The sequence below is a fragment of the Tachypleus tridentatus genome, chromosome 11, assembly GCF_004210375.1.
Source record: "Tachypleus tridentatus isolate NWPU-2018 chromosome 11, ASM421037v1, whole genome shotgun sequence".
NCBI classification, from domain to species: Eukaryota; Metazoa; Arthropoda; class Merostomata; order Xiphosura; family Limulidae; genus Tachypleus; species Tachypleus tridentatus.
In genome coordinates this window covers 22091134-22107220 of record NC_134835.1, presented here as the reverse complement: position 1 = coordinate 22107220, position 16087 = coordinate 22091134, and the positions used below count along the sequence as shown (strand labels likewise).

The 16087-nt window shown below is 37.9% G+C and overlaps 1 protein-coding gene across 1 annotated transcript in view; it reads right to left on the bottom strand.

The window, feature by feature from the left end:
- Positions 1–16087, bottom strand: part of LOC143231742 (cell adhesion molecule 3-like) — a 202847-nt gene that overhangs the window by 95909 nt on the left and 90851 nt on the right. The window contains exon 3 of the mRNA XM_076466365.1: positions 7465–7621. Within this exon, the coding sequence (XP_076322480.1) occupies positions 7465–7549 (85 nt within the window). The 5' untranslated portion in view covers positions 7550–7621. The remainder of the gene's footprint in view (positions 1–7464; positions 7622–16087) is intronic.

Below are 16087 nucleotides of genomic sequence, written 5' to 3'. Positions count from 1 at the left end.
GCTCTAAAAACATCGGTTGTTACTATTATTGAAATAGAGCAGAGCTGCTCTAAATCATCGGTTATTACTATTGTTGACATGGAACACAGCTACTCTAAAACATCAGTTATTACTATTGTTAACATGGAACACAGCTACTCTAAAACATCAGTTATTACTATTGTTAACATGTGACACAGCTACTCTAAAACATCAGTTATTACTATTGTTGACATGGAACACAGCTACTCTAAAACATCAGTTATTACTATTGTTAACATGGAACACAGCTACTCTAAATCATCGGTTATTACTATTGTTGACATGGAACACAGCTACTCTAAAACATCAGTTACTACTATTGTTAACATGGAACACAGCTACTCTAGAACATCAGTTATTACTATTATTAACATGGAACACAGCTACTCTAAAACATCAGTTATTACTATTGTTGACATGGAACACAGCTACTCTAAAACATCAGTTATTACTATTGTTAACATGGAACACAGCTACTCTAAAACATCAGTTATTACTATTGTTAACATGGAACACAGCTACTCTAAAACATCAGTTATTACTATTGTTAACATGGAACACAGCTACTCTAAAACATCAGTTATTACTATTGTTAACATGGAACACAGCTACTCTAAAACATCAGTTATTACTATTGTTAACATGGAACACAGCTACTCTAAAACATCAGTTATTACTATTGTTAACATGGAACACAGCTACTCTAAAACATCAGTTATTACTATTGTTAACATGGGACACAGCTACTCTAAAACATCAGTTATTACTATTGTTAACATGGAACACAGCTACTCTAAAACATCAGTTATTACTATTGTTAACATACTCTAAAACATCAGTTATTACTATTGTTAACATGGAACACAGCTACTCTAAAACATCAGTTATTACTATTGTTAACATGGGACACAGCTACTCTAAAACATCAGTTATTACTATTGTTAACATGGGACACAGCTACTCTAAAACATCAGTTATTACTATTGTTAACATGGGACACAGCTACTCTAAAACATCAGTTACTACTATTGTTAACATGGAACACAGCTACTCTAGAACATCAGTTATTACTATTATTAACATGGAACACAGCTACTCTAAAACATCAGTTATTACTATTGTTGAAATGGAACACAGCTACTCTAAAACATCAGTTATTACTATTGTTAACATGGAACACAGCTACTCTAAAACATCAGTTATTACTATTGTTAACATGGAACACAGCTACTCTAAAACATCAGTTATTACTATTGTTAACATGGAACACAGCAACTCTAAAACATCAGTTATTACTATTGTTAACATGGAACACAGCTACTCTAAAACATCAGTTATTACTATTGTTAACATGGGACACAGCTACTCTAAAACATCAGTTATTACTATTGTTAACATGGAACACAGCTACTCTAAAACATCAGTTATTACTATTGTTAACATGGAACACAGCTACTCTAAAACATCAGTTATTACTATTGTTAACATGGAACACAGCTACTCTAAAACATCAGTTATTACTATTGTTAACATGGAACACAGCTACTCTAAAACATCAGTTATTACTATTGTTAACATGGGACACAGCTACTCTAAAACATCAGTTATTACTATTGTTAACATGGAACACAGCTACTCTAAAACATCAGTTATTACTATTGTTAACCTGGAACACAGCAACTCTAAAACATCAGTTATTACTATTGTTAACATGGAACACAGCTACTCTAAAACATCAGTTATTACTATTGTTAACATGGAACACAGCTACTCTAAAACATCAGTTACTACTATTGTTAACATGGAACACAGCTACTCTAAAACATCAGTTATTACTATTGTTAACATGGAACACAGCAACTCTAAAACATCAGTTATTACTATTGTTAACATGGGACACAGCTACTCTAAAACATCAGTTATTACTATTGTTAACCTGGAACACAGCTACTCTAAAACATCAGTTATTACTATTGTTAACATGGAACACAGCTACTCTAAAACATCAGTTATTACTATTGTTAACATGGAACACAGCTACTCTAAAACATCAGTTATTACTATTGTTAACATGGGACACAGCTACTCTAAAACATCAGTTATTACTATTGTTAACATGGAACACAGCTACTCTAAAACATCAGTTATTACTATTGTTAACCTGGAACACAGCAACTCTAAAACATCAGTTATTACTATTGTTAACATGGAACACAGCTACTCTAAAACATCAGTTATTACTATTGTTAACATGGAACACAGCTACTCTAAAACATCAGTTACTACTATTGTTAACATGGAACACAGCTACTCTAAAACATCAGTTATTACTATTGTTAACATGGAACACAGCAACTCTAAAACATCAGTTATTACTATTGTTAACATGGGACACAGCTACTCTAAAACATCAGTTATTACTATTGTTAACCTGGAACACAGCTACTCTAAAACATCAGTTATTACTATTGTTAACATGGAACACAGCTACTCTAAAACATCAGTTATTACTATTGTTAACATGGAACACAGCTACTCTAAAACATCAGTTATTACTATTGTTAACATGGGACACAGCTACTCTAAAACATCAGTTATTACTATTGTTAACATGGGACACAGCTACTCTAAAACATCAGTTATTACTATTGTTGACATGGAACACAGCTGCTCTGAAACATCAGTTATTATTATTGTTAACATGGAACACAGCTACTCTAAAACATCAGTTATTAATATTGTTAACATGGAACACAACTACTCTAAAACATCAGTTATTACTATTGTTAACCTGGAACACAGCTACTCTAAAACATCAGTTATTACTATTGTTAACATGGAACACAGCTACTCTAAAACATCAGTTATTACTATTGTTAACATGGAACACAGCTACTCTAAAACATCAGTTATTACTATTGTTGACATATAGCGAACAAAAACATAGCTCAGGTAGTGCCACAGTCAGATTTACACTTTTCAACTGTAGTCGTTACGGAAATAAAACACATGACGTGGTACGATCTGTTTAGGCTGCAGTGATCGAATAGCAATCGTTGTCATAGTTACGAGCCCATGCAGCTATTAACGTCTAATTATTGTAAAACAATCACTTCACAATACGCGTTGATTACTAACGTGTCAACAATTGAAACACCACAGATATTCCGCTAACAGCTCGAAAGTGAGTTATCGTGGATTAAACCACACTGACGACTTCCACAGTCGTAGAAATATCAACATTCTATATCAATACAGTTTACTTTTAAGAAAAAAATATAAACTAGGAAAAAAAGTACATAGGCTTAGTCGTGGGTTCTGCCTCCATAACTAGTAACATCCAAACAGATCATTTCTATGATAATGGTCTCGAAAAATCGGTTAAAAAACCTACATTTGGGCTGAGATATATTAATGATACACCTGTAATATGGCCAATCATTACTGACAAGACTGCAGAAGATGTGACATCCTGTGATATAATCCACAGTGGACACAGGAAAACAAACCCACATTGCTAAACACGATTGTTATCAATAAACGTAGCTCATGTGTACAAATGTAGATAATGTTATTTCTAGTATTTTCTGCAAACGTCACCATAAATACAAAGATTTGACCAAAGGTTAGACACGAGTTTCTGGTTTTATTTGCGAAGTTTAAAATAACTAGAAACCTTTCATCAGTAACTAGATACGGTTGTAACTAGGCGTGTTTGGTAACATATAACTAGAAACCTTTCATCAGTAACTAGATACGGTTGTAACTAGGCGTGTTTGGTAACATATAACTAGAAACCTTTCATCAGTAACTAGATACGGTTGTAACTCGGCGTGTTTGGTAACATATAACTAGAAACCTTTCATCAGTAACTAGATACGGTTGTAACTAGGCGTGGTTGGTAACATATAACTAGAAACCTTTCATCGGTAACTAGATACGGTTGTAACTAGGCGTGTTTGGTAACATATAACTAGAAACCTTTCATCGGTAACCAGATACGGTTGTAACTAGGCGTGTTTGGTAACATATAACTAGAAACCTTTCATCAGTAACTAGATACGGTTGTAACTAGGCGTGTTTGGTAATATATAACTAGAAACCTTTCATCAGTAACCAGATACGGTTGTAACTAGGCGTGTTTGGTAACATATAACTAGAAACCTTTCATCAGTAACTAGATACGGTTGTAACTAGGCGTGTTTGGTAACATATAACTAGAAACCTTTCATCAGTAACTAGATACGGTTGCAACTAGGCGTGTTTGGTAATATATAGCTACAAACCTTGATAAACAACTGTTATTTCTAGGTTTCTTTCATGTTCATGTTATTCTTTAAAGTTTATAACTTGATGTCTCTTCCAACTTGGACGATTTTTTATTATCTCTTTCACTAAAAGACTGATTTATATTGTTTGTTCGTTTTTGAATTTCGCACAAAGCTACTCGAGGGCTATCTGTGCTAGCCGTCCCTAATTTAGCAGTGTAAGACTAGAGGGAAGGCAGCTAGTCATCACCACCAACCGCCATCTCTTGGGCTTCTCTTTTACCAACGAATAGTGGGATTGACCGTCACATTATAATGCCCCCACGGCTGAAAGGGCGAGCATGTTTGGCGCGACGGGGGTGCGAACCCGCGACCCTCAGATTACGAGTCGCACGCCTTAGACTGATTTATATATCTACTGGTAATGTAACAAAAACAACCAAGAATGAACCCATGGTATTGTGTTAGAATATCTGTTAGTTCCAAGTGAACGCGAGCGTTCACCAGTGAATAATACACTTATCAATTAACTTGTAGAATGTGTATTGTCATCTATTCTTCTCTTTGAGTCACGTCATTATAACACCTATCAAGCACGAATTGAAACTTTTGTTAACGTTCTACTAGAAAGAGTAAAATTAACGTTACTTTAATATTCCCTTTAGCTATAAATCAAGAACGTTAGGGTGTAAACTGCTGTACCAATCATCTGTTTCTTTTGTATTGTTAAATGTCTTTATAGATACAGCTAGAAAGATGGAGTTCCTGATACCAGACAGTATACAATCATATAATATTTAGCTATGTTTCAGGTACCGATGCTAATTATATTTGGTTTATCACTGACATACTTTCTTCATTCGTGAATTTTATGTAGTTCAGTCAAGTACGTGGATCTTTGGTAAACATATCATGAAGCTAAGTCCATAATATTACGTTGTAAGCATTGACTCATGGCTAAACAAACAGCATAATATTATGTCACGTACGTAACCAGTAGCTATCCAGACCAACTTAACGCGAAGTCACGTAGATATGTTGTAATTGTTCGTGTTAAATTAATGTGTTAACACTGCCATCTATATTTATCACAATTATGTTGTAGACTGAGCGACATGTGTAATTAAAATCAAACTATTTAGGTCAACACGAAACGTTCTAAAGTCGTCCCTCAAGGGACGTCTGAGGGCTTGAAATGCTGAATGTTGAACTTGAGTATTCGTCATGGATACATTGTACATTTAGACTTAATAAAAAGCAAACTTCGTTGGTAAAGGAGTAGTCCAAGAGTTGGCGGTGGGTGGTGATGACAAGCTGCCTTCTCTCTATTTTTTCACTGCTAAATTAGTGACGATTAGAACAGATAGCCTTCGTGTAGCTTTGCTCAAAATTCAAACAAAGTAACCAGCGTTTTTAAATTAGGCTTAGCTACCCATGGTCAGTATATAATTACCAGATAATATGATTTTGGAAGTTATCTATCAAAGGTAAAATATGTATTTACTTTACTTACCGAAGACTTAGTCGCAAAATTGAACATCATTTTTGTTATCTATGCTGTGGACTCGAACAATGAGGACACACAAACTACTTTATATTTCTATTATATAGTGGCATCACCATTCGAGCATATTTTATTACACACTCCAGATTGTCCCCCAATGGACCACTTGGAATTCCACGGACTTTAATGGCAAAAATCCGGGATTCGATTCTCGGTGGTAAACAGAATGCAGGTTTGGTATGGTTTGTTTTGAAATTCGCGCAAAGCTGTTCTAGGGCTATCTGCGCCTTAACCAACCTGGTCATGCCGGACTCAGAATGTAAGTAGCCCACTGTGTAGGTTTAGACCAAGATAACAAAACACCATATGTATCTCAAGACTGCTGGTAAGGATATTAAACATTTTATTAAAAGAAAGTAGAGAACAACGTTTCGACCTTCTTAATTTAACCTGCAGATGACCTAACAAGGTCGAAACGTTGTTCTCTACTTTATATTAATAACAGTTTTAATATCCATACCAGCAGTCTCGAGATACATTTTTACTTGTCATCACAGAAGACCCGGATATTAAGAGACCCAGATAAAAGTATAATGTTTATAGACTTTTCAGCTACGTTCACATAATACGTTGAAGTCACCGTTTTATCTGTTTATATTATTCTACGTGTTCGAATCCCCGTCACACCAGACATGCTCGTCCTTTCACCCGAGGGGCGTTATAAGCCCGATCAATCACACTATTCGTTGGTAAAAGTGTAGCCCAACAGTTGATGGTGATGAATAATTAATTGCCTTCCTTCTAGTCTTACACTGCTAAATTAGGGACGACTAGCGTAGATAGCCCTTGTGTAGCTTTGTGCGAAGTTCAAAACAAACCAAACCAATATTATTATGTTTCCTTTATCATAGTTAATATATCCTTTACAAAACGTAAACAAAACATAGTTCAGTTACCCAGTAGGACTGAAGAAAAACAGAATGAAAAGTATTCACTGATTATGTTTAATTATACATAAGTGAAGCTAGTTTTAAGATTCTGTATTTTATGAATGGTTTTCTAAGCTATGCTTTGGAATCACTATTAAATTATTAGTAATAATCATAAGGATAGTCATGACGTGTAACAACGTAATTGGTTGTCACTACTGTTGCCTCATAGATCATTTGTAAATGAAGGGTAAAGCCAAGTGCCCTAATCCCCTGGCCATGCCGGGGCAGATCATTTGTAGATTTAGGGTAAAGTCAAGTGCCCTAATCCCCTGGCCATGCCGGGCCAGATCATTTGTAGATTTAGGGTAAAGTCAAGTGCCCTAATCCCCTGGCCATGCCGGGCCAGATCATTTGTAGATGAAGGGTAAAGTCAAGTGCTCTAATCCTCTGGCCATGCCGGGCCAGGCTCAATTTTGAATACAAGTAATATTTCATCGGTCAAACTGAACCACTAAAACAAAGATGCTAAATGTTTACAAGTCTTTATAACACTGTACTTCCCGTTGGTCCTTTCTTCATTAGACTTTTCTGTAATAAATAATACAAACTTATCGAAACTAGGCATCAATGGTGAGGTTGATAATTATTTCACTTGTCTATTCCAAAGGAGTGAGTGCACAGAAATACAGATTAAACACAAAAAATAACAACTTGTCCAAAACAACTTATTAACACTAACCTCTCATGAGCACTGTTACAAGTAAAAGAAAATTCAAGGAAGAGGTGTTATGTTGATGGAAGTAGAACCATCTCCGAAAATCCATGTCGTAAGTTTTCCACTCAGAACATCGGTTGATCAGACTGAATCAGGTGTCTTGTGAGAGGTGTTTCTTCACCTGGCGGAATAAAAGAGAAATAGAAGAAGAACGTAACCTACATTGATTAAAACTAATAAGTGTTATAAATTATTAAATTTATAAACAGTATTACGCACAAGATGAAATGTTGCTAATATTCATTTTCTATGAGTTAATAATTATATTAATAATCGTAATAATAATCAAATTCGACGAATGAAATATGTATATATTTAAACTGTCGAATTATTTATATCAAATAAATTTGCGTTTCTTATAATATTAATAATATGGTATTAAACTTTTATATTTGATTTCATTCGTTTAGTTAAAGTGCTCGTGTGTCCAATATTCCCTAGTGAAACAGCGGTATGTCTATGCACTAAAATCCGGGGTTCGATTTCTTGCAGTCGTCTAAAATGAAACTGTAAAGTCTAATCGAAAAGATAGATGCCTTTGTTCTAAAGCAACACGAACAAATGTCTGCCCCAAAAAATGAAAAAACAAAGGTCTCGTCTACAATTTCGATTCATAGGTACAAACTATGTATTTGGAATATTTGATTAAATAGCGCATTTTAAAGAATTTTCTAACAGTTGTTAATGAGAATTAGAATATGGAAACTAATATTTTTAATCAGTGAAGCAGTTTATGCGGTTCATGAAATTAAGAATGAGGTCATAAATAGGTCATAAAGTTCAGAAATAATCACCTCAACTGAGACTATGTTTCGGTCATTCAGTAACACCCTCATTTATCTACTCTTCGCCCAATAGAGAGTGTTCTCGCTATTACGACTCATTTTAAAGTGACATATAAAGAGCTCAAAACCTTCTGACCCCACCGCATGAAATACAATAACACATCCACTCCCACGAATAAATAGAAACAAACAAATACAATGACGTCTTTACAACACGTAATGTGTTGCATCACTTAAATAAGAAACTCAACGTTAGGTGAACAAGACAGGCAAGCATTTGTTTGTTTGTTTGTCTTTTCCAATTTTACGAAAAGCTACACGAGACTAGAGGGAAGGCAGCTAGTCATCATCACTCGCCGCCAACTCTTGGACTACTCTTTTATCATTGAAAAGTAGGATTGTACCTAAGATTATAACGCTGAAAGGGCGAGCATGTTAAGTGTGACGAGGATTCGAACCCGTAATTTGCAGATTACGAGTCAAGCGCCGGACCATGATAGGTAAGTAGCGTGTTATATGTGAATAAACTCCAATAGGAATGTTATAAACATTCATATTAAAAGTTAAATTTGAACGCCTACTGGATGAAAAATACTTAATAGCAAAAGCAAACGAAATAATCAGCAAACGAATAAATAAATAACTGATAATAGAGATAAATATCCATCATTTATACACGTGTTCCAGTTCTGTTATGTAGTCTAGATAATATTCAATGTAATGAATCTGGAAGGTTACATTGTTTCTATGACTTTATTTAAAGTTTAGGTTTAGGTTATAAACCCTTCAGGATTTTCAAAACATTTATTACCTTTATTTCCCAGCACATGTTTTGTTGAACACTGGTTAAATAGCTAGTTACAGTGGAGCGCCGTTAAGCCGCGGTGTTTGGGGGGTCAACCTGCTTAACCGCGGCTTAAACCTTTGTGACTGAAAAGCCAAAGTCGCCAACAGCTCCGCCGAGGAGCCTCATCCGGGCCATTGCGTGATCATTATATCGGATTATCGAATTAAAAATAATACTTTAATTATTGATCACTTTTTTCACGGATTTACCGCGGATTAACTTTAATGTATGGAGAGGTGTGATTCGGTAACAATGGCGGCCTCCATAAAGCTGACACAGAGAGCGGATAAGGTAGATTAACGGTCGATTTCTATTGTAATATATTTTATTTATTTCCCAAATTAAAGCAAATCCATTTTAAATATTCCCTTGAAGTTATAAATCCAGGATTAAATTCGTAAGCCGCGTTTTTACAGGTTCTTAAATTAGCGGTGAACTGCGATAATCCTCGCTCACAAGACTTGCTGCAGCGACTTAAGCGATTCCGCGGTTTACTGGTCCGCGGCTTAATGGCGCTTCACTGTATGTCTATTTCCTATCTGGCCAGGTGGGTTAAGGCGTTCGACTCGTAATCGGAGGGTCGCGGGTTCTAATCCCGGTCGCCCTAAACATGCTCGCCCTTTCAGCCGTGAGGGCGTTATAATATGTCGGTCAATCCCACTATTCGTTGGTAAAAGAGTAGCCTAAGAGTTGGTGGTGGAAGGTGATGACTAGCTAGCTGCCTTCCCTCTAGTCTTACATTGCTAAATTAGAAACGGCTAGCGCAGATAGCCCTCCTGTAGCTTTGCGCGAAATTCAAAAACAAAACAATTTCCTATTACACGTTCTGCAAAACTCTGATTAAATGGAAAGATGAGTGTATAGTGAGAGCTTAACATATGAGTCGGAATGCATATACGGTGCACGTGTTCACACTTATTACCGTTTTCCACGTTAGTTCTCATGACGTCATTATACATCTACTTACTGCTTCATTGTGGGGTCAATAACATAGAATGATTTTTATTCTCTCAAAAATTCTCTGCTTCGTGTTCATTTAAACATTAAAATTGGTATAAAATGAACCATGAAACTTTTATTTTTTTAAAAAATGAAAGCAAATTTAATGTTAGTTAAAACCATAATTATAGATTTTAGAATGAGTTTCTTTGTTTGTTTTTAGCACAAAGCTACTCGAGGGCTATCTGTGCTAGCCGTCCCTAATTTAGCAGTGTAAGACTAGAGGGAAGACAGCTAATCATCACCACCTACCACCAACTCTTAGGCTACTCTTTTACCAACGAATAGTGGGATTGACCGCACATTGTAACGCCCCCACGGCTGAAATGGCGAGCATATTTGGCGCTACGGGGACGCGAACCCGCGACGCTCAGATTACGAGACGCACGCCTCAACCCACCTGACCATGCTGGGCCTTAAGAAATGTTATGTACACACTTACACACTTATTTAAGTTCATGCGTTCTAACGTAACTCGTAAGGGCACATACAATCGAGGAAGCACGGGTTTCTATGATTAACTTCACCGGAGGTTTAGGGATACGTTTGAGGATATAAAATGCTAAAATTTTGAGTTAGAGTCCCATGGTAAGTATAGCGAGAATAATCAAACCGTTGTGCTGAACAATAAGCACATTATGTATAAGTGTAAATGATGTAAAACTAATTACGTGTTAAATACGTGGTGAGTTTAACATTAAGTTGGACTCTGGCCCGAGTGTTACGTGTTTATTCGAATGATCCCGAATCCATCATACATAATTAATGTAAAATGATCATTGACATGGCTAGTTGTGTGTTAATATTCAGTTAGTCCTTATGAGAAACGTAAGTGAATTACGTTCACTGTGGTTATCCTAAGCTTCTTAAGAAACTTGAAATGGCGAAAATTACTTACATTTATACATCATCAGCAAGCATGAAGAAATCCATTAATATTCGGGGGTATGAGTTGGCCTTGTAGTATAGCTCTGTGTGTAATAAGGGGTGTGAGTTGGCCTTGTAGTATAGCTCTGTGTGTAATAAGGGGTGTGAGTTAGCCTTGTAGTATAGCTCTGTGTGTAATCAGGGATGTGAGTTGGCCTTGTAGTATAGCTCTGTGTGTAATTAGGGGTGTGAGTTGGCCTTGTAGTATAGCTCTGTGTATAATAAGGGGTGTGAGTTGGCCTTGTAGTATAGCTCTGTGTATAATAAGGGGTGTGAGTTGGCCTTGTAGTATAGCTCTGTGTATAATAATGGGTGTGAGTTGGACTTGTAGTATAGCTCTGTGTATAATCAGGGGTATGAGTTGGCCTTGTAGTATAGCTCTGTGTGTAATAAGGGGTGTGAGTTGGCCTTGTAGTATAGCTCTGTGTATAATAAGGGGTGTGAGTTGGCCTTGTAGTATAGCTCTGTGTATAATAAGGGGTGTGAGTTGGCCTTGTAGTATAGCTCTGTGTGTAATAAGGGGTGTGAGTTGGCCTTGTAGTATAGCTCTGTGTGTAATTAGGGGTGTGAGTTGGCCTTGTAGTATAGCTCTGTGTATAATAAGGGGTGTGAGTTGGCCTTGTAGTATAGCTCTGTGTATAATTAGGGGTGTGAGTTGGCCTTGTAGTATAGCTCTGTGTATAATAAGGGGTGTGAGTTGGCCTTGTAGTATAGCTCTGTGTATAATAAGGGGTATGAGTTGGCCTTGTAGTATAGCTCTGTGTATAATAAGGGGTGTGAGTTGGCCTTGTAGTATAGCTCTGTGTATAATAAGGGGTATGAGTTGGCCTTGTAGTATAGCTCTGGGTATAATAAGGGGTAGGAGTTGGCCTTGTAGTATAGCTCTGTGTATAATAAGGGGTAGGAGTTGGCCTTGTAGTATAGCTCTGTGTATAATAAGGGGTGTGAGTTGGCCTTGTAGTATAGCTCTGTGTATAATAAGGGTATGAGTTGGCCTTGTAGTATAGCTCTGGGTATAATAAGGGGTAGGAGTTGGCCTTGTAGTATAGCTCTGTGTATAATAAGGGGTAGGAGTTGGCCTTGTAGTATAGCTCTGTGTATAATAAGGGGTGTGAGTTGGCCTTGTAGTATAGCTCTGGGTATAATAAGGGGTAGGAGTTGGCCTTGTAGTATAGCTCTGTGTATAATAAGGGGTAGGAGTTGGCCTTGTAGTATAGCTCTGTGTATAATAAGGTGTGTGAGTTGGCCTTGTAGTATAGCTCTGTGTATAATAAGGGGTATGAGTTGGCCTTGTATTATAGCTCTGTGTATAATAAGGGGTGTGAGTTGGCCTTGTAGTATAGCTCTGTGTATAATAAGGGGTAGGAGTTGGCCTTGTAGTATAGCTCTGTGTATAATAAGGGGTGTGAGTTGGCCTTGTAGTATAGCTCTGTGTGTAATAAGGGGTGTGAGTTGGCCTTGTAGTATAGCTCTGGGTATAATAAGGGGTATGAGTTGGCCTTGTAGTATAGCTCTGGGTATAATAAGGGGTAGGAGTTGGCCTTGTAGTATAGCTCTGTGTATAATAAGGGGTAGGAGTTGGCCTTGTAGTATAGCTCTGTGTATAATAAGGGGTGTGAGTTGGCCTTGTAGTATAGCTCTGTGTGTAATAAGGGGTGTGAGTTGGCCTTGTAGTATAGCTCTGTGTATAATAAGGGGTAGGAGTTGGCCTTGTAGTATAGCTCTGTGTATAATAAGGTGTAGGAGTTGGCCTTGTAGTATAGCTCTGTGTATAATAAGAGGTGTGAGTTGGCCTTGTAGTATAGCTCTGTGTGTAATTAGGGGTGTGAGTTGGCCTTGTAGTATAGCTCTGTGTATAATAAGAGGTGTGAGTTGGCCTTGTAGTATAGCTCTGTGTGTAATTAGGGGTGTGAGTTGGACTTGTAGTATAGCTCTGTGTATAATAAGGGGTGTGAGTTGGCCTTGTAGTATAGCTCTGTGTATAATAAGAGGTGTGAGTTGGCCTTGTAGTATAGCTCTGGGTATAATAAGGGGTGTGAGTTGGCCTTGTAGTATAGCTCTGTGTATAATAAGGGGTAGGAGTTGGCCTTGTAGTATAGCTCTGTGTATAATAAGGGGTAGGAGTTGGCCTTGTAGTATAGCTCTGTGTATAATAAGAGGTGTGAGTTGGCCTTGTAGTATAGCTCTGTGTGTAATAGTAGGGGTGTGAGTTGGCCTTGTAGTATAGCTCTGTGTATAATAAGGGGTGTGAGTTGGCCTTGTAGTATAGCTCTGTGTATAATAAGAGGTGTGAGTTGGCCTTGTAGTATAGCTCTGGGTATAATAAGGGGTGTGAGTTGGCCTTGTAGTATAGCTCTGTGTATAATAAGGGTAGGAGTTGGCCTTGTAGTATAGCTCTGTGTATAATAAGGGGTAGGAGTTGGCCTTGTAGTATAGCTCTGTGTATAATAAGGGGTGTGAGTTGGCCTTGTAGTATAGCTCTGGGTATAATCAGGGGTGTGAGTTGGCCTTGTAGTATAGCTCTGTGTATAATAAGGGGTATGAGTTGGCCTTGTAGTATAGCTCTGGGTATAATAAGGGGTAGGAGTTGGCCTTGTAGTATAGCTCTGTGTATAATAAGGGGTAGGAGTTGGCCTTGTAGTATAGCTCTGTGTATAATAAGAGGTGTGAGTTGGCCTTGTAGTATAGCTCTGGGTATAATAAGGGGTGTGAGTTGGCCTTGTAGTATAGCTCTGTGTATAATAAGGGGTAGGAGTTGGCCTTGTAGTATAGCTCTGTGTATAATAAGAGGTAGGAGTTGGCCTTGTAGTATAGCTCTGTGTATAATAAGGGGTATGAGTTGGCCTTGTAGTATAGCTCTGTGTGTAATAAGGGGTGTGAGTTGGCCTTGTAGTATAGCTCTGTGTATAATAAGGGGTGTAAGTTAGCCTTGTAGTATAGCTCTGTGTATAATAAGGTGTAGGAGTTGGCCTTGTAGTATAGCTCTGTGTATAATAAGAGGTGTGAGTTGGCCTTGTAGTATAGCTCTGTGTGTAATTAGGGGTGTGAGTTGGCCTTGTAGTATAGCTCTGTGTATAATAAGAGGTGTGAGTTGGCCTTGTAGTATAGCTCTGTGTATAATAAGGGGTAGGAGTTGGCCTTGTAGTATAGCTCTGTGTATAATAAGGGGTGTGAGTTGGCCTTGTAGTATAGCTCTGGGTATAATCAGGGGTGTGAGTTGGCCTTGTAGTATAGCTCTGTGTATAATAAGGGTATGAGTTGGCCTTGTAGTATAGCTCTGGGTATAATAAGGGGTAGGAGTTGGCCTTGTAGTATAGCTCTGTGTATAATAAGGGGTAGGAGTTGGCCTTGTAGTATAGCTCTGTGTATAATAAGAGGTGTGAGTTGGCCTTGTAGTATAGCTCTGGGTATAATAAGGGGTGTGAGTTGGCCTTGTAGTATAGCTCTGTGTATAATAAGGGGTAGGAGTTGGCCTTGTAGTATAGCTCTGTGTATAATAAGAGGTAGGAGTTGGCCTTGTAGTATAGCTCTGTGTATAATAAGGGGTATGAGTTGGCCTTGTAGTATAGCTCTGTGTAATAAGGGGTGTGAGTTGGCCTTGTAGTATAGCTCTGTGTATAATAAGGGGTGTAAGTTAGCCTTGTAGTATAGCTCTGTGTATAATAAGGTGTAGGAGTTGGCCTTGTAGTATAGCTCTGTGTATAATAAGAGGTGTGAGTTGGCCTTGTAGTATAGCTCTGTGTGTAATTAGGGGTGTGAGTTGGCCTTGTAGTATAGCTCTGTGTATAATAAGAGGTGTGAGTTGGCCTTGTAGTATAGCTCTGTGTGTAATTAGGGGTGTGAGTTGGCCTTGTAGTATAGCTCTGTGTATAATCAGGGGTATGAGTTGGCCTTGTAGTATAGCTCTGTGTGTAATAAGGGGTGTGAGTTGGCCTTGTAGTATAGCTCTGTGTATAATAAGGGGTGTGAGTTGGCCTTGTAGTATAGCTCTGTGTGTAATTAGGGGTGTGAGTTGGCCTTGTAGTATAGCTCTGTGTATAATAAGGTGTAGGAGTTGGCCTTGTAGTATAGCTCTGTGTATAATAAGAGGTGTGAGTTGGCCTTGTAGTATAGCTCTGTGTGTAATTAGGGGTGTGAGTTGGCCATGTAGTATAGCTCTGTGTATAATAAGAGGTGTGAGTTGGCCTTGTAGTATAGCTCTGTGTGTAATTAGGGGTGTGAGTTGGCCTTGTAGTATAGCTCTGTGTATAATAAGGGGTGTGAGTTGGCCTTGTAGTATAGCTCTGTCTATAATAAGGGGTATGAGTTGGCCTTGTAGTATAGCTCTGTGTATAATAAGGGGTGTGAGTTGGCCTTGTAGTATAGCTCTGTGTGTAATTAGGGGTGTGAGTTGGCCTTGTAGTATAGCTCTGTGTATAATAAGAGGTGTGAGTTGGCCTTGTAGTATAGCTCCTGTGTGTAATTAGGGGTGTGAGTTGGCCTTGTAGTATAGCTCTGTGTATAATAAGGGGTGTGAGTTGGCCTTGTAGTATAGCTCTGGGTATAATCAGGGGTGTGAGTTGGCCTTGTAGTATAGCTCTGTGTATAATAAGGGGTATGAGTTGGCCTTGTAGTATAGCTCTGGGTATAATAAGGGGTAGGAGTTGGCCTTGTAGTATAGCTCTGTGTATAATAAGAGGTGTGAGTTGGCCTTGTAGTATAGCTCTGGGTATAATAAGGGGTGTGAATTGGCCTTGTAGTATAGCTCTGTGTATAATAAGGGGTAGGAGTTGGCCTTGTAGTATAGCTCTGTGTATAATAAGGGGTGTGAGTTGGCCTTGTAGTCTAGCTCTGTGTGTAATAAGGGGTGTGAGTTGGCCTTGGTGTATAGCTCTGTGTATAATAAGGGGTAGGAGTTGGCCTTGTAGTATAGCTCTGTGTATAATAAGGTGTAGGAGTTGGCCTTGTAGTATAGCTCTGTGTATAATAAGAGGTGTGAGTTGGCCTTGTAGTATAGCTCTGTGTGTAATTAGGGGTGTGAGTTGGCCTT